Below are 26,673 nucleotides of genomic sequence, written 5' to 3' on the forward strand. Positions count from 1 at the left end.
CTTATTGTGGATTTGGCAATTTCTTTCTTATTTCTATTTTTTAAATGTTGGATTGTCAGATTATGAGTGCAACACGTTTTTGTTTTTTTTAATGTTTACGTCTAAGACATAGATTTGCTGTAGTGATAAGTCCCATATTGTGAAAAATTTCTGTCTACAAATATGATGTTGTTATAGAGGAGTTCTACTGTACGTTTTAATATTTTTCCCATCATTTGGCAGTCAAAATGTCAGTCCTTCACTGATGAACTGATAAACAGTTTATCAGTACCAACGACCTGCCCACCTTTGACCACTGTACCGTAATAATAGTCTTTATACTGTAATAATAATTGGTGATAATGTCATGATTCACAAAAGTGATAAAAAAAAAAGTTCAAGCCTTCTATTTATAAAATTTATATTTATATGTTTTATATTTACGATGAAGTATTTATTTATTTTAAACATTTTATATCCTGTGATTGGCTGGCAACCAGTTCAGGGTGTACCCCACCTGCTGCCCAAAGACAGCTGGGATTGGCTCCAGCACGTCCGCAACCCTCGTGTGGACAAGCGGTTAAGAAAATGGATGGATGAATGTATTCATAAATAAGTCCTGACATTAGTGTAATCTACCAGCTGCCCCAGTAAGTAAAGCAACAGCATTCTAAATATGCATTATCCACTTGTGCAGGTGGTATGCACAAGTAATTTCATTTGTCTTTTTGGAAACACTAATGCTATACCATCACCATAGATTATTCGTTTTTCCTATTTAAGTCCAAATCTGACCAAGCAAGGCCAAGCAAAACTTTCTTCTATTTCTGTCCAATTAAAACAGAAATATCTAGCAATTTACCTGACTGATGCACAGATGCTCTATCTTGTTATTTTCAAATAATTCTATATTTTATACTGAATATCACAGGTGTCAACCTCAAGGCTCAGGGCCCATATCCAGACCGCCGCATCATTTTATGTGGTCGGCCAAATACTGATTTGACTTAAAGTTTCTGGCTAAAATGCCAAATTTGCAAGTTGTCTTCATCTTTTAAAACTTTTGAGGGGGAAAAAAGCATTTTTTGTTCCCAGTCTCTCTTTTGAGCAGTTTTTACTGACCTCTGCTTTGAAAACTAGCTAAGTATGCAACGAACCCAAAAATGTATTTGAATTTACAGTTATTCCAGCCCTCAGACAGAAACCATCACTACAATATGGCCCACAATAAAAATGTGTTTGACACCACTGCTGTATATGAATATGAATTTTGTATCTCTACTATACTTAGAGCTGTGCTATTCCTGAAAAGTTGATATCAAGTGATTCCTTGTAAATACTGGCACCATAATTGCCAGGTACCTTTATACCCACATAATATTATGTTTTTTTAAATATTTTTTTTCTGAATAAACAACATGTTTTATGCAAGTAGTTTCCTCATGGGTCCTTAACTATGCCATAATATACAATCTTCAATTTAAACATACATTGATTGCTGTTTAAATGAAAACTACATAATAATCTAAGTATTCTTAGTCCTTGTCTCTCTTTTTACAACAGAATAGACAAGATGAAAATTGTGCACACTGCTGGCACACTAAGTAGTTGTACTTTTATCATTTATTCCTTGTACTTCAATCAATTCTGACACTATATAACAGTATAAATCAGGGATGTCAAATGTACAGCCTGGTTTAATCGGGAGTTTTGAACCGGCCTGCAACATTGTTTTATGAAGCATTAAAAAAATATGAATAAGACCAGACCCATTTGTTCACCATAGATAATACTATACTATACTATACTATACTATACTATACTATACTATACTATACTATACTATACTATACTATACTATACTAAATTACATTTTGTAGTGAGGAAGGACGATGCGACTTCTACTGAGAGCAGTCACTATCCCTGCCTGGTCCACAATAAAAATCTCACGCATGGTGGCGAACTAGACACTCCTAATGTCCCTTATCTGTGTTTGTGAGAGTGAGTGGTCGTTCTTCTCTATGTGCCCTGCAATTGCCTGACTTAACTTTGCAATTGTGTTGAATGGTGGAATGATGTTGAATGTTTAAATGGGTTGAATCTGTGAAGAAATGTGAATATTATAAAGTTGTCACTGTTTGAATAGGCCAAATAATGTAGAAGATATAAGGGGAAAACTGAAATAAAGTAGAAATTGTATTGGTATTTGAATTGCAAAAGCATAAATTAATAAGTGAAAGCAATTAATTGAATGGCAATGGAAAGAACAATCTTTAACATATAAAGTTGGAACGGTGTGAATAGGCCAAATAATGAAGAAGATACAAGGTAAAAACTGAAAAACATAGAAATTGTGTGGGTAATCGAATGGCAAAAATGTCAATTAATAGGTGAAAGGGAGTGCATTCCAGTGGAAAGAACAATCTTTAACATATACATTTGGAACCATTTGAATAGATTAAACAATCTAGTGTCTACTATGAAATTATGGGAAAATATTAATATGTATTAATGATTATTAATAATATTGGAATGATGGGGATGATCCCTAAGAAGAAATGAATTAATTAAATGTTGTGAATGTGAAATGGGAAAGCTCAAAATGTGAAATGTTAAATATCCCATTGGATATGAATATTGGAATATTGAGGAGAAAATATGGAATTATGGGAAAATATTTATATGTGAATCATTGGAATGATCCAAACGCGGAATGAATGTTAAATATTGTCAATATGAAATGGGGAATCTCAAAATGTGAAATGTTAAATCTCCCATTGGATATGAATATTGGAATATTGAGGTAAAAATATGGAATTATGGGAAAAGATTAATATGTATGAATTATTGGAATGATGCGAATGATCCATAGGGAATATGAATGGGTTAAATGTTGTGAATATGAAATAGGAAAGATCAAAATGTGAAATGTTAAATCACCCATTGGATATGAATATTGGAATATTGAGGTAAAAATGTGGAATTATGGGAAAATATTAATAAGTATGAATTATTGGAATTATGGGAATGATCCATAAAAATATGAATGAGTTTAATGTTGTGAATATGAAATAGGAAAGCTCAAAATGTGAAATTTTAAATCTCCCATTGGGAATGAATGGGAAGCCCTCCCATTGTGAATTATCAAAAGGGTGAAAAATATGGAATCATGGGAAAATATTGGAAAGGATGAATTACTGGAATGATGGGAATGATCCCTAAGTTGAGCTGAATGAGCTAAATATTGAAAATATGAAATGTGAAAGCTGTAAATATAAAATTTAAAATCACTCAATGTTAAGTCAATGGGATTTTTGTGGTGGAAAACAATGAATTGCGGGAAAAATTATAAATAATCATAATGGGAAAAATGGAAGCAGTCGCCACATGATAAATTGGAATAATATGAAATTGGAACGTGTGAATCGAATGAACTGGGAATGAGTTGAAAACGTCAAAAAACGGGTGGAATAAAAAATAACAATAACGTGTGACGGCTTTTTGCCTTCACACAATAAATGAAGGCTTTTTGCCTTCACGCAATAAATTAAAATGACCGCAGCACAATTTATTTTTCAAGAGTGAAAATACAACTTATTAGGTTTTTACATACATTACCTAGGACAACTAAGTGAATTTGTACAGGAAAAACACCCAAAACAGACATTTTTTCCGCCTGTTAAAATCTAAGATGGAAAATTAAAGCATACTGCCAGAGCACGGAAGGAAAAAATATATATGGTTCATCGGAAAAAATGGCAATGTATTTCGGTTTATTACCTAGGACAACTAAGTGAATTTGTACAGGAAAAACACCCAAAACAGACATTTTTTCTGCCTGTTAAAATCTAAGATGGAAATTTAAAGCATACTGCCAGAGCACGGAAGGAAAAATATATATGGTTTATCGGAAAAAATGGCAATGTATTTTGGTTGTACCAGCTTTATTTGAGCAAGCTTTCTGTCGAAGACAGAATGCCAAGCCGTCTATGATTGTTATGTATGCACAATGCAAAGTGTATAGGTGCCTGAATAATAGCAGGAAAAACAAAGACAATCACTTTTGTGTGTCTCAACATATTCATTCAGAACGTCAATTCATTCCAGAAAGGGAGAGCATTGGTATAGGACAGTCCATGAAAACTCACCGAGAGTAAGAATAAGTTGTTTTTTTTCTTTGCCGGTCTTACATTGAATCGATTGATCTTGTTTGCACTTAATGTTTATAACTATTATTAACAATTTATACACTATGAAGTTAGCCCTGTTTTGAACTGGTTCACATTCACTTAAACATATGTTGTCCCCAATGTGTGCAAATGTCCATTTCCTGCTGAAGTCCTTTTTCAGGCCTTTGTAAAAGTGTGCCGGCATGTGCGTCTGGCTTCACACACGCACACCCATGCGTATTCAAACACATGCGTGAGACACCAGCACGCCTAGCGGACTTGTCTGCTGCGTATGAATAATCAAAATGGTCTCTGTCATCATTAAATCATGGCTGTCCTGGTGAGAGCCTGAGGAGGCACATGGAGCGAGCAAGCGAGAGGGATCATAGTTAGCGCTGCAGGGGTACATGCTCTCTCGCCATCCTCCATCATGTAGTGTGGCTGAGATGTGTTATGAGCACAAGTCACTCTGCCTGCCCACTCAGCCCCACAACACTGCTACAGCTCTCACATACACTCATGCATTTGCACATGCACTGTCATTTTAACATAGAAGCATTTATTCGGGAGGGTGCCAACATCAGACATATAGGCCAATTCTCAATGTTTGTAAAAGGATCATTTCGGGTGGCGGAATGCAGGTGACTGGCGCTGTTCTGAGAACAACAGGACTGCTACCATAGAGCAAAGCATCTTCAAACCTTCAGAAATCATCATTCAAAGTTTTGAAGATTATCCGAGCCTGATTGGGTCAATGTTCTTCAGTGTTTGTGTGCTTTCATTCATTATTCCAGATTGTTTTGTGTATGATGCCCTGCTGTTTAGTTTTGTCCTTCAATGGTAAGACAGTATACAACATCTCACCAATGTAGCAGAAACTGTTTTTGCATAATTTTACCTGGAGGATGAGGTCTATTTCAGAACAAGGAAAACATCTGTATATTGTACTTTGCGATAAAGATTAGCACATTCACACTGCTCAGACCTTCAATCTAAGATGGTATAATCCAATTCAGCAGCTTCACACTTTTGCCTGATCATTATAGCCCAAAGTCTTTGGACTAATTGGCCTCGTGTAAGAAGAAAAAAAAAGGTGTGAGTGAGTAAAAAAAGTCTCTGAGCAGTCTTGGGTGAGAGACATTACCAGATACTCATTCTGCTGAATCACACACACGCGCGCATACATACACACACACACACACATGCACACGCAGATGTCTCGATAATGAGTCCGGTGTGTGGTTACGGCACTCCGCCAGACAGACTCCACGCTCAGACCGAAGGGAGTTCACTCAAGAGTCATGGCTTTCTTCTTCGTCTCGACAGCCTCTTCCTCAAAAAGCCGCACGTTACTGCTCGCTGTCATCATCAAAGCAGGTGCAAAGAATTCAGATGAAGTTAGATAGCTGCCGTGCTAAGCAGAAAAAACACATTTTTGATTTCATGCATTTACAAATGGTGATACCCAACAATGTTCCTTTCACAAACTCAAACCCACAAACCCAAAAGACAAATAAATGAATTGATTACAAAGATTAACAGTACCATTGTTTTACCAAGAACAGCGTCTTGTTGTTCTTTGTGAATTCCTTCTTTCAGTCAAAACCACTTTTTTCATCTCAAAATAATCATTTAAAAAGTATCCTTTATTTTACGGCAGTTTAAACTAATTTTTTTTTCGAGACATACCCAACCAGAGTGCCGTGTCTGACCTATTGAAAAGTATTAAATTGATATTATATTGTCTTTTTTAATCTATTTATGCCATTTATGCTGATCACATTAGAAGTAGATATTGGACCAAGAAGCATACAGGACATGGACATGGAAAAATAAAAGTCTTTATGTACAAAAGCAAGGAAAAACTAGACCCAGAACCAGTAGGCCTACTTGAAAACTGCATTAGAATAAATCGAGGAAGATGGCTTGACATGATAGCTTGACAACTTGACGTTTTGACAATGTGTCACTGAAGTTAAAAGTTACGTACTGTAACTAAAAATGAAATACTGTCACACATCAATCCTATATGACAAACTGAAGCACAATAGCAACTACATGGCAACTGACACATCAAGAAACCCACCAGTCAAAGCAGTAAATACAGGACCCTATTTGACAAACGTGACATAAATACATAAGAATAACATTTGGCAGACGGTTAAAAAAAATGGACAGACAGCCGGATGTATAGACGGACATGACCATAGCAATTACATAGCAAAAGATTTCACAACACATTCACGAGGACAAATCGCCTTAACCTCCAACTGTTGCCATTCATCCAATAGAATACCTTTGTGTCCCCCTTTTTGTCATTGATAGATCAATTTTCAAACCAGACGACATTCTCAAACCATCCTCAATCCGCCGGGGTATTTTTGACCAACCTTTCACCACCACTAGACGGCGAGATGTGACAAAAAAAAATCCTGGTCGATCATTCTTCAGTCGCAAATTATTTTTTATGTTTTATTATTTACACTTAAAGTTAACACCATGTCTGTGTACACTGTAAAGGGCATGCAACACAGTAATATAAGCGTGACACGAAAACAAAGCCAGCTAAGGGGTTTAACCCTTGATTATAATACCTACACCTTCACATTTAATACAGGGGATGAGAGTGCAATTAAAAATCATTGCCACTGGATGGCATCATCATGCTACAACTAGAGAAGATGGTTTCATTAACATTCGTCTAAATGCGTCTATATTTAAGCCATTGCATAAGCCACAAGTGAAACAAAGTATTGCTGAGCTTGAGTGTACTAAAAATAAGTTTTAAAAACGTCCATCTTACATTTCCTGGCAAAGAACCAATCAGAGAAGAAGTGCAAATTTGCCCTGCATTCATTGGTTATTAGAAACCCATCCCAGAATGCTCTTATTAGCAAGAAATGAAACCAGGACTAAGACAGGAAGCAACTACAATTAAATCTCTAGTGTTATTTCTGCGAATAACAATTAATGAAGTGAGCCAATCGAAGTAGTACACTGAACTGAACGTGCAGAACTTCTCTACTGCTCAGAGGTACTGTAAAGTAAGATTAACATTTCACTAGGATATTTTTTTATTTGCCTGAAACCTGAACAAAAATCAGCATCTGCCAGGCATCATAATATGATCTAGTGCGCCGGGTGCTGTGAAATGACTGTTGTTACATTTACTTCAGGCTGTTTGCAGTTTGATCCATACAGATGCAGCAATGTAGCAGTCAGGTGAATTATATTTCGGTAAACAAAAAGGATCATGGCGGGCTGATGGACAAATGACGACGATTACAATGACGAAAATTGCAATTTCGTCATTTTTAGTTTGTAGTTTTTTTTTTTTTAAGCATTCGCATTCGTAGTTTTTTTTTTTTTTTTTTTTTTTTAAGCATTCGCATCACTCTTCAGTCCGTCACCAAAACGGGCATCCATTTGCGACGGACTGACAGACAGTCCACCAGTGCTGATGAAGTGGACACCTCTTGCGTTTATGGGTATATTGACACAAGAGCAAACTGGGTGAGGAATTGGCCACTTCCTGAATTGAGTCCCCCTCCCAATCATGGTGCACATCTAAATGAACATTCAAATCCTCATTTAAAATTCAGAAGCTTGATATTGACTCTTTCTTTATCATGATCATCAGTCAGTCTCTTTCTTCTAACCAATTCATATTCCCACTTTGTCATCAAATTTTAGTCCCTGCCATGATCACGTCCTATCCCAACACCACCCTGGCCACCCAGGGGGAGGAGAAGAAGATGAGCTGCATAGCACATGGAGAGAAGCCAATCATGGTTCGTTGGGAGAAAGAAGAGCGCATCATCAACCCTGAGACCAGTCGATACATAGTCACCGTCAAGGAGGTTGCAGATGAAGTCATCTCAACGCTAGTGGTGAGTGTTTAACCCTCTCAAACTGACAGGGATGACCACTCTCCCTTTTTCCATACACAGTGGTACCTAAATTAATTCGTTCCGGAAGTCAGTTTGTAATGTCAATCTTTCATAAGTAGAGCCACGTTTTACATGTAAATAGCCTAATGTGTCGCTTGCCCCAAAAACACTCCGGAACCCTTTCATGAATAATATTAATAAATTTAAAAAAGGCATCAAAAATGGTAACAACATGATAACAATGCTAATGTCAAATACAACAGCCCAAAGTGATATGTTACATATGTGTTTTTATGTTACTATGTACAATGTGAATTTTAGGTTTGTTAGTTCGACAGTGTAAATTGTCGGTGGGAAGTGTGGCTGAAACGAGTAAAGATGAAAAGGGGAAGACCACAATAAACATCAATGAAAAACACTTGTTTATGGGCAGGCAAGCATATTAAGAAATTATAAAAATGCATCGCAAACTGTAACAAATACGGCAGACATCACGGGTTATGATAACTAATTACATGATAGTCATGTTGACACGAGTGCAGGTGTCTCGCGTCTCATATGCCAACAATGTCGCCTTTCGTGTCTTGAATTTTCTCTCATTACGAGAGACAATATTTTTCTTACACCGGTGCGTTTCGTAACCTGAATTTTTCATAACAAGAGGTGTTCGTATGGAGAGGTATCACCGTAAACTATTTTCCATACCTCCTGAACTAGACTACAGTGACAGGTAAAAAAAAACAAAAACAGATCAATTCCTGACAGTTGATAAATTGGGCTTTCTACCCAAATAGGATCCTTACGGTAATCCTCCAGACATGATGTCACATATCAAAGCAAGTGAGAGATGGGACTCAACCCATAGTCATCAACCTGAGAAGTTGGCCATCGTGGCCCCCTGTGGTGTCAGCCTGTTACATCGACAGATCAGGTCTGAAATAATGAGAACACACCATCAATTCGGCCAGCTACTATGTAACTTCAGCACATGTTTAAAGTAATTACCCTCTCCTCTCAAAAAGTTGCTACATGCACTTGGTCACTTGCTTACTTGCTTGTGGAAGAAGTAGTTATGTGGTGGAGGTGTAAGAAAACAAAAACATTTATTTTCCATGGGCTCATGTCTGGCGATGTGAGGCTCACCTCCCGCGCTTCGTTTTGCAAGCGGGAAGTGGCTATTCAATTATAAGACGCATACCTGTGCTGTTTCTTCCTTCTTATAAAGCACCAAACGACATTCATTTTAGTGGAAAGCTCTACTGATGAATATTTTGATTGATATAGAGTTAGAAACTGGTTACAAGCAGGTGATGATATATACAAACCGTAATATTACTTCAAGGTAGAAAAAGGTTGAAGAGCCTTCCTTAAAAAGTCTGAAGGGAATCAGCAACATTCCATTGCTGTATACAATGTTTTGAAAGGGAAATGGCTGAAGGTTTGCGTGATATACAATGTCATCAAAAAGTATTTACCCCACAAAAAAATCGATTCTCTTGAATGAGTAAGATCAAAAGTTTTGTTTTCTGCAATAATAAAAACTTCAATTTGTATTTTATTGTCATCATGAAACACGATTTCATGATGGATGGACCTTCCAGTAATGTTGCCATCTTTGTTTTGGTTTGGGTACAACTACCAACAAAACAGTTTTCTCCTCCCGTTTTGTTTTTCTTAGTTCCAGAGACATTTGAAAAGTAGCAGTGTGTTGCTAATGGAAGCGCCCAGGCTGAGTATGTTTTCAATGAATGATGTTTGCCACCCGTCAGGAACTGGATCAACATTTAGCACTTACGAGAACATATTGTCAATATATTTTACCCAAAATAAAATCTGTCTTTTTTTACTGACAAGTGTGCTGATTCAAGAGCATAAATAGCACCATTACAAAATGCTGTCTTCTTTAATAATGAACATTTTTAATTTACTTAATGAAGATGGCCAATTGAAGCCCGTTTTACTGTTTTCACTCAAACATGACAAATTATGTTTGAAGCAACTAACATAAAGTTTGTCAAAGATGCTGCATCTGGATACAACTGTGCAAAAATAATTTTCATAAAGTTGTTTGAATCACGGGCGGCATGGTGGCAGCTAACTATTAACAATTATATCACCAGATATGGGCATTTGAAAAAAAAGTTTACTGCTCCATCAGTCATCAGTTTTCGGTACCCCGCTCTCACTTTTGGAATCATCGGTCTGCCATTTTTTCAAGCCAAAAATTGGAAGAGTCGGTCAATCATTAGTATATCTCACACCCCTGTCGCCATCATCAACGAAAAGTTGTGTGTGTCAGATTCCCCGCATTTGGGAGGTCAGTGAACGCCTCTCCATTGTAACTGTGCTCGAAATATATTAGTTTTCTATTTCTTTTCCCCCAAGATGTGGTTTGAGTTTATTTTACCCCAAATAACCGAAAGTGCACAGCATCTGTGGCCGGAAGACCTCAATTAGTAAACGAGTCAAATGGAATACCTTTCCATGTTCACTAACCGTAGCACTCGGCTGCATACCTTGCGAGTCTTATTTGAATCAGCTGGAGATATCATAACTTTTACATGATTTTGGTAATATGCCTGTGTGTGAACAAAGGTAGCCTCGGGACGGTGGTTCAATTTGCTCACTTTTTTATTGAAAATAATGCTGTAACAACCTCAGCTAACATGAGCTGCTGTTAGCTGCAACAGGCACTTGTTGCTCATGCCAACTGTCGTCCATCGCTTGCTTACTCCGTTATGGTAATTACTGCAATGATATAAAAACGCACATCTGTGCGTCAAAACTCAGCTTATGTGGCTGACTGATCAATCTTCCTCGAATGATGTCGAATTCAAAAAGAAAATCTAATTTTTGAGTTACAATTTATAGGACCCACCATACTTTTGGCCTTCGGTTTTGGGGAAATAATAACTATATATAAGTATATGGGGAATTACGATCATTCAAATCATGTTCAAAATGTAAAATAACACAAAAATATATTATTACATCATTCTAAACTTTGCTTTTTACTTTAGTCATGTACAATGCATTGAGAAAACGTGTGCACATTATGCATTTCAGTGAACCCATGACTGAAATGCAGCATTAGAAGACAGTGGAACCAGCCTCCCAAGTGGAAGACACATCCATAACTCAGAAAACATGTCATTTAAGCCTGCTTTGTAAACGCTCCAAAAAAATCTGTGTGGTGACGTACAAAGGTGGGCAGTTCATCAGTACTGTTTTGTCGACAGAGCGCCAATTGACCAAAACATTTTAAAAATGACAAAGTCATTTTAAAAATGACACAGAGCAACAGGGGTTCTTAAACCAGGTGGATTTCCCCCTAAAAGGTTCCTGCCAATTATTCTTTCAAAAATAGCATTAATTTTGGCTTCATTGCCTTGTTAGCAAACAATTGTAGACACAAAATGCATTTTGACCAATTTAAAAATTATTACATTCTTAAAAATAAACTGATTGATCGGTTGCTTTATTGAAGAGTAATGAATACTTTCACAATTTAATATAAAAACAATGTGAACATAAATATATACTGTATTTTTCAGATTATAAACTGCAACTTTTTTTTATCATGATTTCAGCCATTGCGGCTTATAGTCCAGTGCGGCTTGTCTGCTGGTTTTTCCCCACTGGTCAAGCAAATGTCTGTTCAAGGAGTCCGTTTATTGAACAACTTAGAAATAGAACTCAAAAGATGTGAATCAATGGCTGTGCTCAAAAAGAGTTTTAAAATCTATTATTAAAAATATTTTTTTTAAATGTATAAATTGAATAAGATCTTGTATAAAAGTTTGTGACGTGTAAATTTGCTATACGGTATACAATATATATGATTGTATTTATAAATGTATGATTTATTTGCAGTGTGTGCAATGTTCACTAAAATAATCAATTAAACAACGGAAGACAGAATGCTATCGAAGTATTGATTTTGAGCTTGAACTGCTATTTAACTCTGCGGTATTCTGTTGGTAATATCCATCCATTTTCTATAAATATAATATTGGGACTAAATATGCAGGCATGTTCAGTCTGTTGAAGAGGGGATGTTGCAGTTGGTCGACAATTAAAAAATATATAAAGAAAATGTAAAAGTTTCATATTACCACCATATACCTGCGGCTTATAGACCAGTGTGGTTTATGCGTGGCAAAAGATGTTTTTTTGCTCAATTTTTAGTGCTGCGGGCTATATACCGGTGTGGCTTATAGTCTGGATACGGCATATATTTGATTGATAGGCCAATTACAATACACATCATAAAAAAATAGGAGCAACCTACAAGTGAAACAAAAAACATTGTTTCTGCTTGCATGTCTTTTCCTTCCATGAAAGACAAAAGACGCATTTTTAAGTTTTATGGAGTGTTGTTGCTTTCCCAATTCCTGTCTGGAGAAGTATTATTTTGCTTCTCACATTTGAAAAGGACTTATTGAAGTAGATTTGAACAAAGAGTGCCAACGATATTGCCCAGGCACGAACAATAAAACAATCACGGTTAGTTTCTGCTTGATGTGGTGTAATCAATCTCACCTTATAGAAGTACATGCTGAAGTCCTCTTCAATTTCTTTCCCCAAAGTGGCCATGTTTTCAATGTGCGCTTCTCTTCCTCTTTTGTTTGCTTCCATCACTTCCACGCTCGTATTGTCTCGAGCGTATTGTCACTAGCTAACATACCACCCTAAGAGATGATTTTTGCAACAGCCCGACCCGATTCAACACGTACATTTGGCCAAAACCCTTTTCCAACTCCCCGTCAACAACTCTGATTTTCCGATCTCTTTCACTACACCAAGCAGAATAATTGTAAAAATAGTTATTATACATTTTCTACAATCAATATATCTGCTTGAAATGAAGAAATGCTTTGACTGTGAGAATGGATGCACTGCCTGCAATGAAACAATGTTTGGTATGAGAAGGTTGCCATTAGAAAGTTGTCTCGAACTTTGCTGTGGGAAGGACAGCCCTGACCAGCCTGCTCAAGCTTAACTGCAGACAGATATCACTTCACTTATCCACAAAATATCTTGCAGAATGTCTCACAGTGCTTTGCCAAACATGCACTAATCATACACACAGACATGTTTTTTTTCTTTCTAGGGCGGGAAACGTCATGTAATTAGAGATGCCGGAATCAAATAAAAAGAGATAGTTCAGAGAGGCTGCTTTAGAGCGCTGTAGAATTGTACTTGCACGGTCCTTCTCCGTTCTCCTCATGCATGAACTAGAAAAAATGCATTTTCTCCTTCTTTTAGTATAGGTTCTCACAAATGTCGAACAGGTGAACCTGACAGGGCGCGTGAGTTCCGACTTCCCACGTCGAGTTGGTGTTTAGAGGCCTTAGCTGTTTATCCCCCCCACCCTTTTTGAAGACACCTTTGCCCCTTCGAATGTAACAACCAAACTCCCTGATTCTGAACAGCTTTCTAGACACTGTAGCAAAGTTGATTTTTATATCCTTTGTATATTATTTGTGCCATTATCATTTCAACTAAATCCTAAGAATTAAGAGCATCTTGTTTGATGAACAATTCGTTAGTTAATGCTGTATAATTTGAACTATTAATTATGCAGGGGATAATATAGGGGAGTTTAAGAATAGACTGGGTGTTAGTTTTGCCCCATACCTCCACAAAATTAGCAATTCTCATTCTATTTGATAGGTTTATTGATTCTTGTGTAACCGTGACGATCATCATAGGAACGTGTATTTTCTCTCTACAGATTATGCCCACCGTCCGTGAGGACTCTGGTTTCTTTTCCTGCCACGCCATCAATTCCTTTGGAGAAGATCGAGGAATCATACAACTTACTGTGCAAGGTGAAAACATTCGCAAACAAATTATTATTAAAAGATGTTCATCTTGTTTTGATAGAAGATTACAGATTATTTTGAAAGAACACCTCACCGTGTGCAAGTTGACCTCGCGTATAAGTCTTATTTACTTCAATTTGGGTGAATTTTACGAAAACACGTGCAAGTATTTATAAGACTAAGATGTATAAAACTTTTGTGGTTACACATATTATGGCTGTCCAATGAAAACACGTGGGTGTGTGTTATTAAAATAACAAAATTACGGTACTTTTAGACGCATTTCGTCATCGTATATCAAAAAACATACTGTTGTGGGGGTGGTAAAGGGTGCGGAAATGAGTCAAGTGTGAGGCAATGTACGCGTGCATAGACACACATGCTGAAACTAACGTTGCCAGATTAAACGATTTGAAGTTTCAATACTTTATTTTTGACACAGTTGAATGTGAATTCATCTAAGAGCCGTCAAAGTCATTATCATCATCTGAAAGGCCAAATAGCTCCTCCCATTTAAATACCAGATGTAGTCTCCTTTCTGCTTGTCATTTGCACGAACATCCTCATTACCCTTTCGCAGATAGTCATCTTCGGACCCATCCAATTTGTTTGAAATGCAGGTCTTCGTAGATGATTTGCTGATCATCTTACTTGGGACTGTTGTAAGATCAGAGCGTGGCAGGTTGCCCTAAACGATTTCTCACCCTCGTTGTTCACAACAAAGAAGCAATAAGGCGGTGCTTGACAAAAGTGCATTTGAAAGTGCAAACCCCTTAAAATGGGTGCAAATTAGAGGTATATATATAAAATAATTTTTAAGCCCTATAAATGACATGAAATTGCTTATTTTGGATTCAAATTAATGTTATTCAACCAAGATATGTGGTAAAAATTGGTATGGTTTTGAGTTATGCGGGTATAAGCCGACCCCCTCAATATGGAGTTTGAAAATGATTAAAAAATTATCGACTAGTACACGGAGAAATACAGTAATTAGTGTTATGCCTTTGTCACTTACTGAACAAATGATAAGATGCAAATACAAACAATTGCATTTTCCTTTCTATCTGCCCTCCGATCAAAGCAAAGTTTCTGTAATTGCTTATTTGTTTTATTCGCATTTTACAAAAGAGCCTCCTGACCCTCCTGAGGTGGAGATCCGAGAAGTCAAAGACAGGACCATAGCACTTCGCTGGACCATGGGCTTCGATGGCAACAGCCCTATCACAGGATATGACATTGAGTGCAAGAACAAATCAGGTACATAATAATCAACATCATCTGTCCACTCTTGAGCAGGATGAAGAATGTAAGAATTAAAAAAAAAAAAAAAAAATTGAATTTAGACACTTGCCATTTGAACTTGAGAATTTAGTGTAGTATTTATAGAAATCTGAATGATCTTTTGACTGGCTACCAATTCAGGACAGTGGATCAATTGATCTATTTTTTTTCTATTTTCTGTTTGACTAAAGTTCCAGAAACCTATATCAAGTGTACCAGCACAAAAACATAGTATCTATTTTTTTCCTCCTTTTTGTTTGATAAGCATCCTTTATTCTGGATTACATCCAATTTGCGTCAAGGTATAGCCCGGCAAACACAAAGCGCCATGAGGGTTGCTCAATGCCAACAACACCTTATAAGCACATTTGGGATCATGTGACTGTTCAAGATGGCAAACACCAAAGTTGAAAAAGTGATCTCTTCTTTTGCCATGCCTTGTTCATTCACACAAATACATCCTAAATATTCAATTGTTTTTCAGATCCATGAATATTTTTGTAGTTTTCAGCTGTTTTTAAGATCCACAAATGTATTTGCAAATTTCACATGTTTTTTCAGATCCAAAAACATTTGTTATATTCGCTTGTGTTTTTCAGAATGACAAATATATCCACAATTTTCACATTTGTCAATGTTTTGTGTGCATGTATCATGCTTTACCATTTGTCAATGTTCAATTCCTCTTGTGAGTTGGGAATTTGTGGATCAGCGGGCACTCGTGATTCGAGAAAAATGATAATTGATGAAATAAACCATAGAAAAAAAAATCACCCTAATTAGTTTCCCTTGAGGTTGTTTTCATACGTATGTTTTGCCATCACATAGAAGTTGCTCTTCTTCTCTTGGCCACTGCTGCTTAATTGAGCAGAGTAGAAGAATAAAATAGTAGAAAATGAAAAAATGAAAAAAATGAAATGAAAAACAGTAGAAAATGAATGTCTTCTGGTCCAGGCAGTATAGGCCTATTTTGTTTCCTAAATTATACTGGATGATTTCTTAATAAAAGCTTAAGTAACAACTCATTTTCTTTGCGTAAAGTGGCAGTTATACGCGAGAAACAACATATGCCTTTTTTCATGTTCGTGGGAGAGAGAAACACTACCTTCTTGTGGACTGTGTGTGTGAATATCTTGAAAACAGCCAGACGTTTGCTCTCAATTGCTCTCAATACAGGAGCGCCTTCAAATTGAACTCACATGATGCCGCCTAATTTGTGTATGAAGAACACATGTGTTGTTGGCTCGCATCCCTCGCACACAGAGCGCATTTGGCGCCCGAGCGTCAACGTTATCAAACCAGTTGGATGCTCGGCGCCGATGGCGCCGTGCCATCCCTCGCACAAGAGGTGCCTATGGCGATATACGAGCGCCGTTGACAACTGAACGCCTCAAGTGCTCCATGCTTAACATTTCTGATTACTTGACTTTGTGTGTTTTCCCTCTAGCTTCATGGCTCTCAGCCCAAGTTACCAAAGATGTGTCACCACAGCTCAACCAGGCAACCATCATTGACCTCCACCCTTCTTCCACATACAACATCCGCATGGTTGCCAAGAACATCATCGGCAACAGCATCCCCAGCAACGAACTCACCATCACTACGGACGAAGCCGGTTAGAGGGCGACTTAATCTCTTATGTCATTAAGGCGTTTATTGCGAGGAGGCCTTAATCATTTGCAGTTTCGTAATGCAATGCAGTAATATTAACTCTTGCATATGTCTTATTTAGGTTTGTCCCACATATTGTATTCCTACAGCAGCTTGAGCTTTATACTTGCCCCCTTTTATCTGTGTGTGTTGTGACAGTGGTATTTATCATCCCACATGGTAATACCAAATGGCATAGGAAAGGTACAACCTGTTACTTTTTCCTCAACAAGAAAAAAAAAATGCATCTATTGGTATATTCAAGTCTGCAACAAATCCATTAATGTTTGACACTGGATTGAGACAGAAGTAACTTTTTCAAGAAATATGTTAAATACAGTGCCAAAAGAGGCATGTATAATAGGTGTTGCCTTTAATCATTCAAAAGGGTAGAAGAGGAGAAACCGTTATAAATAAACAGTAAAGCGTTCTTAATGTAATTGAAAGACGGATGCATCACTTGCAAGTGAAGTTTGACTTGAAAGAACTTTTCAGAGTTCCCCATCACTTGTAGTTTTTACGATGGAAGCCATTCTGGCGTGTTAAGCCCCTTTAATAAATGCTAATTTATTGAGTAGTGTACTTATGCTTCCGTGAGCACATTGAATTAACGTAATGAAATTCAAAGTAAGAAAAAGCATTTGCCGCATTTAAATGTTAATATTGGTGTTTTTATAATGCTATTAGGCTAGCAGGCACATTAAGGAAGGAGCTCTTTTGATACCTCGTTTTTAACTCGACACTACCCTCTAGTGAAATTAAAGTGGAAATTCAAATTAAGATTCCCTTAATGCTTTATAACCTGTCCTATTTAAAATTCAAACGCCTGTTTAACGTTGTTTGCTCGATTTTATTCTGTAGCTCCTGACGGCCCTCCACAAGATGTCACTCTGGAGCCCACGTCCCCACAGAGCATCAAAGTTTCATGGAAGGTATAGTGACAGTTCAGGGCATTATAACCATGAGCCTGTTGCATTGTTGTTATTATTATTATTAGCATTATTATTAAAATTATTATTTTAAGAGGAGGTTATCAGAGTTTTACTTTTTATTTTTTTATTAAATATTGTAGCTTCTAATAATTTGAAAATGGTCATATGATTGTTTTTTTAATTAAAAACAGGCTTTTAATAAAAATGAAAAGAAAATGTAGAAATGTTTTTTGTTTGAAGATAACAAAAAAGGCCTATAATAACACACCTTAACCTTAGTACTGTGTTATCAATTGAGGTATGATAGATGCACACATAGCATATTTACAAGCTCTTCAAGCTTTATTACGTCTGGAGAAGAAATTCATTCATTAAATGAAATTGTAGAAGAGATCAATTTTCTAATAGGGCGCCAAAAAATTTAGGATTGGCCTTGAAAAAAATGGTCAAAGCAATGAGGGCCACCTGCCAGAATTTGATCAAAGGAATAAGAAAAGACTCATGTGAATCAAGTATAAGACAGTCTGTCGAACTTGTGGTCCAAGTTGTAGCGAAACTATTATATTATCCTAGTCCAAGCAAGTAATTGTAGTGCCGTAACTTGCCGCGTTTTAAAAAAAATATGTACTCAGTAAGGGCTTAATGTACATGATGCTTACCTGTATTTATTTCGCATCCTGGCAGCCTCCCCACAAGCACTTGCAAAACGGAGTGATCCGAGGCTACCAGGTGGGCTACAGGGAGTACAGCCCTGGTGGAAGTCACCAGTTCACCATCATCAGTGTGGACACCACAGGGGACACGATGGAGAGCATTGTGCTGGACAACCTGAAGAAGTTCACGCAATACAGCGTGGTTGTCCAAGCGGCGAACCGGGCCGGGACTGGTCCGTCATCGCAGCAGGTGGTCACTAAAACGTTAGAGGATGGTAAGTATGGGATGTAATTCTGCATGTCGTTTGTGTGTGTGTGTGTGTGTGTGTGTGTGTGTGTTATTTTGTGTTGAAGCATGCAGGAAGATGCTCATGTTTGTGTGTGTGTGTGTGTGTGTGTGTGTGTGTGTGTGTGTGTGTGTGTGTGTGTGTGTGTGTGTGTGTGTGTGTTTTTCTCAGTGCCGTCTCGACCTCCTGAAAATGTGCTGGCTGTAGCCAAGTCCCCCGAGGTCATTTCCCTTTCCTGGATTCAGCTTCCGAGGGAATCTCTAAATGGAAACTTGCAGGGCTACAGAGTCATCTATTGGGCAAATCTACCTGATGGAGGTATAAACATAGAGATTGTCACATGATACAAAGATTAATGCAAGTTAATTGCAGTTGAGGCCAACAGAAAAAGTAATAATAATAATGATAATAATAATAATGCATCACTTTTATATAGCGCTTTCATAGACACCCAAAGACTAGATTTTTTTTTCCAATGCTGGGCTTTCATAAGTATTGCACTGGGGGGCACTGTTGCATCATTATACTGTAGAGCAGTGGTCCCAACCTTTTGACACTACACAACTACACTGCACTCCCATACACTACTATTGCATTATTTTTTTAAAATACTATTGCATTTTTTGAAATACTCCCTTTATTAGCTTCACAGCATGGTGATGCATGTTTTAACAGCATAGTGATGCATACATATGCTGCTGGCAGAAACAGTTAGTGCATGTACCAAGTAAAATATGACTATTTTTTTGTGGGTACGGTAATGCATTACACTAGCATGTTATAAGTATATATATGCTTATGTTACTTTTGTAATGCAATACACACACCACTGCTTGTAATGTAAATAAAGTCATCAGCATTGCATTCGTCATGATAAAACCTCAATGAGTATTAAGCATATTGGGCTCATTAAGTCATTCCCCTTATGTGTTAGAACTGGGAGAAATCAGGAACATAACTGCCAGCCAATCATCTTTGGAGCTGGATGGTCTGGAGAAGTACACAAACTACAGCATTCAGGTGTTAGCCTTCACTAATGCTGGAGATGGGGTAAGAAGTGAACAGATCTACGTGCGGACCAAAGAGGACGGTAAGAATGCAAAACAAACATGTATTATATATAAAACATTCATCAAGTTTTCTTTTCTCACATGACTTTATCAACTTATGTTACATGGAGTGGCTTCTAGCCATCTAATGAGATCCACCAGTAACTATGTCTAAAGTGTCATGTCTCATTTCTGTCTATTCCAGTTCCTGGTCCCCCTGCGGGTGTGAAAGCTGCTGCCTCCAGCAGCACGGTGGTCTTTGTCTCCTGGTTGCCTCCTCTTAAGCTCAACGGCATCATCAGAAAATACATTGTCTTCTGCTCGAACCTGCATCCGATGGTAATAGTGTTTATGTGCCACAGGATTCTCACTTTGTTACTTTTTAGTTTTTGCATTGGTCATCACAATACTCTGGCTCCACAGAGTTACAGTAATCTCTTCTCCTTTCCAAATTGCAGGTGATGAGTGAGTTTGAGGCCTCTCCCGATGCATATTTCTACAGGATCACAAATTTGGTACGGAACAGGCAGTACAGCATCTGGGTGGTGGCTGTGACCGCCGCTGGTCATGGCAACAACAGTGAAAAGATCACAGTGGAGCCTTTGGCTAAAGGTGCAGTGGCTCGTAACTTGGTGGGCTTCCCTTTGCATCCTTTTCTTGTTTTTACAACATTTTGTTCCACTGCTTGTGTTATTTTTAGCTCCTGCCAGAATTTTAACGTTTAATGGTACAGTTACAACTCCTTGGATGAAGGACATTGTCCTGCCATGCAAATCTGTTGGGGACCCTCCTCCCACAATCAAATGGCTCAAGGGAAAGTAAGTCATACGTTCTTGTTGCACCAAACAGCATAAGAAATATGTTTTGGAGAGGGGAATAAACACACATATACTGCTTTACATAATATGTATAAATAATGTTATGAAATGCTATTTTGAATGAGTCCCCTTTAAAGAGATATTTAAACACCAGGAAAAAAAAAACACTGAGCAATATCAAAATAATTAATAATAGTACAAGTTTTACTTTTCATCGCTCATCTAAGCTTCAATGAGACATTTAATATGACTCGTAGCTGTTGTGATTTTGCCATTACTGTGCAACAGGTAATTGATATGTGAAACAAATTTTTAATGATCTGGAAAATCAATTATTAAATGTTTCCACGTAACCCATGCAACCTGCAATGTCTAATTTGGGACTCTGTTGCCTGACAGAACAAAGATTGGATAGGGAGGTCTGACAGTCAGTCTGCACACTAAGCACATACTGCAGTACGCAGAACAGAATATTCTTCCCAAACAAAATTAGTGTTAAGGATACATTCATTTGCACAGATGTACTGTGATATAGTTTGGTTTGTAATTTGGACATTAAATTGTATGGTAGTTATTATCCAATCTGTTTTCTGCAGCACCAATGGGACTCCTACGCCTGTCCTGGTAGATGGTCGACGGAGCGTCCACACCAATGGGAGCTTCATCATCCGCACAGTGAAAGCGGAGGATTCCGGCAACTACAGCTGTGTGGCTAGTAACAACTGGGGCTCGGACGAGATCACGCTAAACCTGCAGGTTCAAGGCAAGACATTGATTACAGATTATTGTGTGAATGCATAGTACGAGTACAATACGGGTTGTGCAATAAACAATAGAGGTTATACGTGAATAATGTGTGCATAATGGATGTCCATTATAATTGCATTACAAGACTGCACTGTAATACCAAAATCTTACATCATGCATTGAAGCGTCTTTATCCTTATATCCCCAGTGCCTCCTGATCAGCCACGTCTCACAGTGACCAAGACCACCACCACTTCAATAACGCTGTCATGGATACCGGGAGACAATGGTGGGAGCTCCATCAGGGGTGAGACGTACCGGCATGTTACTCTACAAAAATGTATATAAATGTAGATTTGGCAAACACATTTTACAACTTCATCTAGTGTCTGCAATTCCTTTAAAAGTCTTATATTTGACCATAATAATCCTTTCACTTCATCCTTACATTTGTTGTTCAAAAGTATCTCTGACTAACACAAGAAAAAAATAGACTCGATTGCTGGGGGTTTTTTGTTTTGTTTTTTGTCATTTATCTGCAATCGCTATCGGAAATGTATCTGGAGAAGAACAGTATTAGCATTATCGAACAAACATATCGGTAAATAAAATAGGAAAATAATTTGCAGACATATTCTGCCATCTTTATTTGCAGGATACATCCTGCAGTACTCAGAGGACAATAGTGAGCAGTGGGGCAGTTTCCCCATCAGCCCCAGCGAGCGTTTGTACCGTCTGGAAAACTTAAAGTGTGGCACCTGGTATAAATTCACCTTGACGGCCCAGAATGCTGTTGGGCCGGGCCGAATCAGTGAGATAATTGAAGCTAAAACCCATGGGAAAGGTACGGTGGATAGATAGGTGGATGATGATTGAGTTAAAAAGCCAAGCTTCTGTTGTACCATCTGTGATTCTGCTTCTCAGAACCGCAATTTGCCAAAGAACATGAACTCTTCACCAGCATCAACTCCACGCGGGCCAGACTCAATCTGGTCGGCTGGAACAACGGCGGCTGTCCAATCACTTCCTTCATACTCGAATACAAAGCCGTGGACTCGGCCACCTGGACCACAGCTCAGCGCACATCACTGACTAAGAGCTATATTCTGTATGACCTGCAAGAGGCCACCTGGTACGACTTGCAAATGAGGGTCATCAACAGTGCTGGATCGGCAGAAAAGAAGCTGACCTTTGCCACACTCAATGCAGATGGAAGTGAGTTTGACATTCTTGACAATTCATTTCCAGTAGTGCTGAAATAAATATACATTCTCTCTCTCTCTCTCTCTCTCTCTCTCTCTCTCTCTCTCTCTCTACATACACACACACACACACACACACACACACACACACACACACACACACACATATATATACATACTGTACATAGATAGTGTATCCATGCTCTCCATTAAATTGCGAGCAGAAGTAGCCATGCCCACACATCATTGCCGCGTGCTCTAAAGTTTGGAAATACAGTACTGTACAATTGTCACGCTTCCAATGGACTAAGAAAGCAGCTCTCTTCATGATTAATTGTATAGCTTTATTGTGCAGCCACAGATTGTGCCATTCACACTGGGAGGACACGTTTTAAAGCCGACAGACAGGAGCCGACGAGAACGCCACACTTCACACTACTCATTAATTTACTTTGAGGGCTTTTGCTTGAGAAGTTTAACTGCCTGTCAGGTTGGCATGTGAGTGTGTGGATGTGATTTTCTCTGTGTGGGCCAACATGATTTTGTGGGGGAGCTTGTCAGTTAGAGAGCTCAGCTGCTGGAGTAAAAGCAAACATTCAACTTGAGCCTCACATGCTTCAAGGCAAAATCTTCTCTCTAAATGGAGGCAATGTACAGGAGACAAATACATTAAATGCTATAAACAGAGAATATGTACTTTTTTCAAATATACTCTCCACAATGGTTTTTTCCTGCATTTTACACATTTATATCTGGCCTTTCTTCCACAAATAACAAATACAACACAATAGATATTGATTAAATCTTGAAGAATCATTCTTCTTATTGCACAATTCAACTAAAATACTGTAATCGTAAGGGGGAAAAATATTCGAAATTCAAAATGCTAAGTATTCTGATTGCTTTACTGAACAACAAGCGCGTGGCAGCTCAAATGCATATGCATTTTTTCAATGTATGGTGTTTTTTGTGTGTATGTAAATTGTACTTTGCAAAATTACAAGCCAAAATAACTCTTTTGAACAAAAGGTTAAATTCGCTTACCACAATTTTTAATTATTTCTTTTCCATTTGAAGTCACTAACACCACTATTAAATCTGTTTTGTTTCCAAGGTACAATTCCCCCTCTGCTGAAAACAGGTGATCCCATTTCAGACAACATGTCAGGTAGCGGAGGTCTGAAAATGGTGGTGACCATCACATCTATTCTGGTGGTGGCTGTCCTGGTATTCATTATGCTTATGGTGCTAAAGAGGAGACGCAGGGAGCAGAGACTCAAAAGACTCAGAGGTTGGCCCAAACACTTTAACACACACACACACACACACACACACACACACACACAAATAGGTTACGCGTCAATTATAGGTAATCTTGAACCATCGCATCGGCATCAACGACCATCATGACAAAGTTTAAACATTCTCTTTCAACAACTATCCATCATATCCACTGCCTGTTATCAATGTTGATCTTTTTATTATGATATTAACACAAGTTTCATTGTTGACTTCACAGATGCCAAAAGCCTAGCAGAAATGCTAATGAGGTGAATAGTTTTTCATCCTAATCTATTTTTTGATACAATGCAAGGGAAAAGGAAAAAATAATTGCATGCATTTTTCTTTCTCTCATTGATGTGCACAGTAAGAACACACGGACACCAGAAAATGTGAACAAGCAACAACAGACACTAAGAATGCACATTGATATTCCAAGAGCGCAGCTGCTTATTGAGGAGAGGGATACCATGGAGACAATCGGTAACCTTATGATGAATAAAACAAATATAGTTTCATACAATCTCTTATTTTTTTTCTACATTTTTTTTTCATCTGACCACAAAGATGACCGATCCACAGTGCTGTTGACGGATAACGACTTTGGCGACACAAATAAGCAAAAGTCATCTACAGTGACACATACAGTCCACTACCAGTCCCTTTCCCAGGCCACAGGACCACTGGTGGATGTGTCCGATGCCAGGCCCGGAACCAGTGAGTCCCACCACTGTTAGTGCCCATTTCTATTTCTTCTTTTCTTCTTTTAAAAACAGTCCATGTTGTTGTCATACTTAACTCTTTCAGTGCCATGAATGAGAATTTCCGTCATGTAAAATACTTAGGTTGTGTGCCAGGGACAATTCTGATCCACTACATTTCTTTGTTTTGTTTTGTTTTTTAATGAATGGATAGATGACACTCTTAATACTATGCCAATCCAACACTTTAGTAAAGTTGTTACATACATATGCGAACTGTTATTTTGCCATCAAAAGACATTTTCACTGTTTTTGTTCATGTTTTATCGAAGGGAAGGACCATTGAGATGTTTCAGATGCTACTAAAAAAACTTTTTGTGCCAAAGTCACAGTTGTCCAGAAAACACATCTTCACAAAACAGCTCATTTTCTCCTTTTGTCCAAGATAGCTTGGTGTCGCTCAAATTACCTATTTTCAAAGAGTGATTACTAAAGGTCAGACGAAGGAATGGAATCCAATCTTTCATATGGTATCATCCATGTCTACATAGACATGCAATACAATATTGGCTCAGGCTTGAAAGATGCGTCAAAATGCTTGAAATCGGCTGGCACTCTAGGGGTTGCCTTTTCAGTTAAAGCTTGGCATTGAAAGAATTAATGTGTTAATTTTCATGAAAGAAGGCATTTAACCCACATGTGGTATATGGTCATTGTGTGGCATCTTTCTGCAACATCAGAAGACCCAAAAGTACAAAATATACCACATGAGGGTCACTGTTGCTTTTTAGCTGTCAAGTAGAGTACGGCAGATAACGTCGGTGGAAACGGGGCTATCGTAACCAAATCAATCAGAGCAACTTCACTATTCATATTACAGTAAACTGTACCTCATCTTTATGGAAGGATAAATTTGGCACCCATCTTTTCTCCGCAAGATCCCACGGCCAGACGTACTGCCAAAGCTGGTCCTGCCGCCGCACGAAGTCGGTACGCCAGCCAGTGGACTCTAAATAGGCCACACCCTACCAGCTCTTCACATACGCTGACCACTGACTGGAGACTTCCCACGCCGCGTGCTACTGGATCTGTAGACAAGGAGAGCGACAGCTACAGTGTTAGCCCATCACAGGACACAGGTGTGTGTCATTAAAAAAAAGTTAAGTAAAAAGTATCTCATGCTTGTCTTCATATGAAACTTACTCCCCCCAGATCGAGCACGAAGCAGCATGGTGTCAACCGAAAGCGCCTCCTCCACCTATGAGGAGCTGGCCAGAGCCTATGAGCATGCAAAGATGGAGGAACAGCTACGCCACGCAAAGTTCACCATCACAGAGTGCTTCATCTCTGACACCTCATCCGAGCAGATGACAGCAGGGACCAATGACTACACTGACAGCCTGACATCCAGTACGCCATCCGAGTCGGGCATCTGCCGCTTCACCGCCTCTCCACCAAAACCTCAGGATGTCAGCCGCGTTATGAATATGGCTGTGCCCAAGGCGCACAGACCAGGTAAGTAAGCCATCGCATCTATGCTGTAAAGCAGTATTTTTCAACCAGTGGTGTGCCGCGAGATATTGTCAGGTGTGCCGTGTGAAATTATCCAATCTGTGTGCTTGTGCGGTCTAGCGCCTGGCAGCGTACTCATGTAGTACTCCTCCATACCGTGCACAGCAAGCTTGCTCCACTCCCCCCCCCCCCCCCCCACCCCACCCGGTCCGCAGTCAAAATGTAAGGCGTTGACTGTGCCGCGGTGATCAAAAGGTTGGGAACCACTGCTGTAAAGAAACAGTTCAGCTTGTGTTCTAGTATGTTGGATTCCTGGTCACGTTAACTCTTAATCGGGCTTTTCATACATGAGTCAGTGTGGTCTAGTCCATCCAGTCCCTCACCAGGTTGGCATCCAGGAGGCATCCTAACCAGATGTCTGAGCCACCTCAACTGGCTTCTCTCAATGCATAGGAGGAGCGGCTCAACTCTGAGCCCCTTCTAGATAACCGAGCTATTCACCCTATTTCTAAAGGAGAGGCAGAACAACTTGCGGAGGAAGCACATTTTAGTTGCTTGTATCCTGAATCTCATTCTTTTGGTCACGGCTCACAGCTCGTGACTATAGTTGAGCGTAGGAACGTGGCTCAACCTGTAAATCAGAAGCTTTGCTTTTGGGCTGAGTTTCTTCTTTACCACAAAAGACTGGTAC

The 26,673-nt window shown here is 38.6% G+C and overlaps 1 protein-coding gene across 4 annotated transcripts in view; it reads left to right on the forward strand.

The window, feature by feature from the left end:
* dscamb (Down syndrome cell adhesion molecule b) overlaps positions 1-26,673 on the forward strand; it is a 155,042-nt gene that overhangs the window by 119,601 nt on the left and 8,768 nt on the right. The window contains exons 12-32 of one of the 4 annotated variants that reach the window (XM_088427068.1): positions 7,842-8,038; positions 13,776-13,872; positions 14,998-15,126; positions 16,598-16,765; positions 17,662-17,732; positions 18,417-18,660; positions 18,844-18,990; positions 19,607-19,762; positions 19,927-20,066; positions 20,180-20,333; positions 20,422-20,539; positions 21,136-21,302; positions 21,495-21,593; positions 21,942-22,130; positions 22,211-22,501; positions 23,603-23,779; positions 24,008-24,038; positions 24,137-24,252; positions 24,337-24,501; positions 25,409-25,609; positions 25,683-25,985. In XM_088427068.1, the coding sequence (XP_088283194.1) occupies positions 7,842-8,038; positions 13,776-13,872; positions 14,998-15,126; positions 16,598-16,765; positions 17,662-17,732; positions 18,417-18,660; positions 18,844-18,990; positions 19,607-19,762; positions 19,927-20,066; positions 20,180-20,333; positions 20,422-20,539; positions 21,136-21,302; positions 21,495-21,593; positions 21,942-22,130; positions 22,211-22,501; positions 23,603-23,779; positions 24,008-24,038; positions 24,137-24,252; positions 24,337-24,501; positions 25,409-25,609; positions 25,683-25,985 (3,360 nt within the window). The remainder of the gene's footprint in view (positions 1-7,841; positions 8,039-13,775; positions 13,873-14,997; positions 15,127-16,597; positions 16,766-17,661; positions 17,733-18,416; positions 18,661-18,843; positions 18,991-19,606; positions 19,763-19,926; positions 20,067-20,179; positions 20,334-20,421; positions 20,540-21,135; positions 21,303-21,494; positions 21,594-21,941; positions 22,131-22,210; positions 22,502-23,602; positions 23,780-24,007; positions 24,039-24,136; positions 24,253-24,336; positions 24,502-25,408; positions 25,610-25,682; positions 25,986-26,673) is intronic. The other 3 variants (XM_088427070.1, XM_088427069.1, XM_088427071.1) reach the window with 3 other exon arrangements.

This window comes from Hippichthys cyanospilos, chromosome 11 (assembly GCF_059441005.1).
Source record: "Hippichthys cyanospilos isolate Australia breed blue-spotted pipefish chromosome 11, RoL_Hcya_1.0, whole genome shotgun sequence".
In the NCBI taxonomy this organism is placed as follows: domain Eukaryota; kingdom Metazoa; phylum Chordata; class Actinopteri; order Syngnathiformes; family Syngnathidae; genus Hippichthys; species Hippichthys cyanospilos.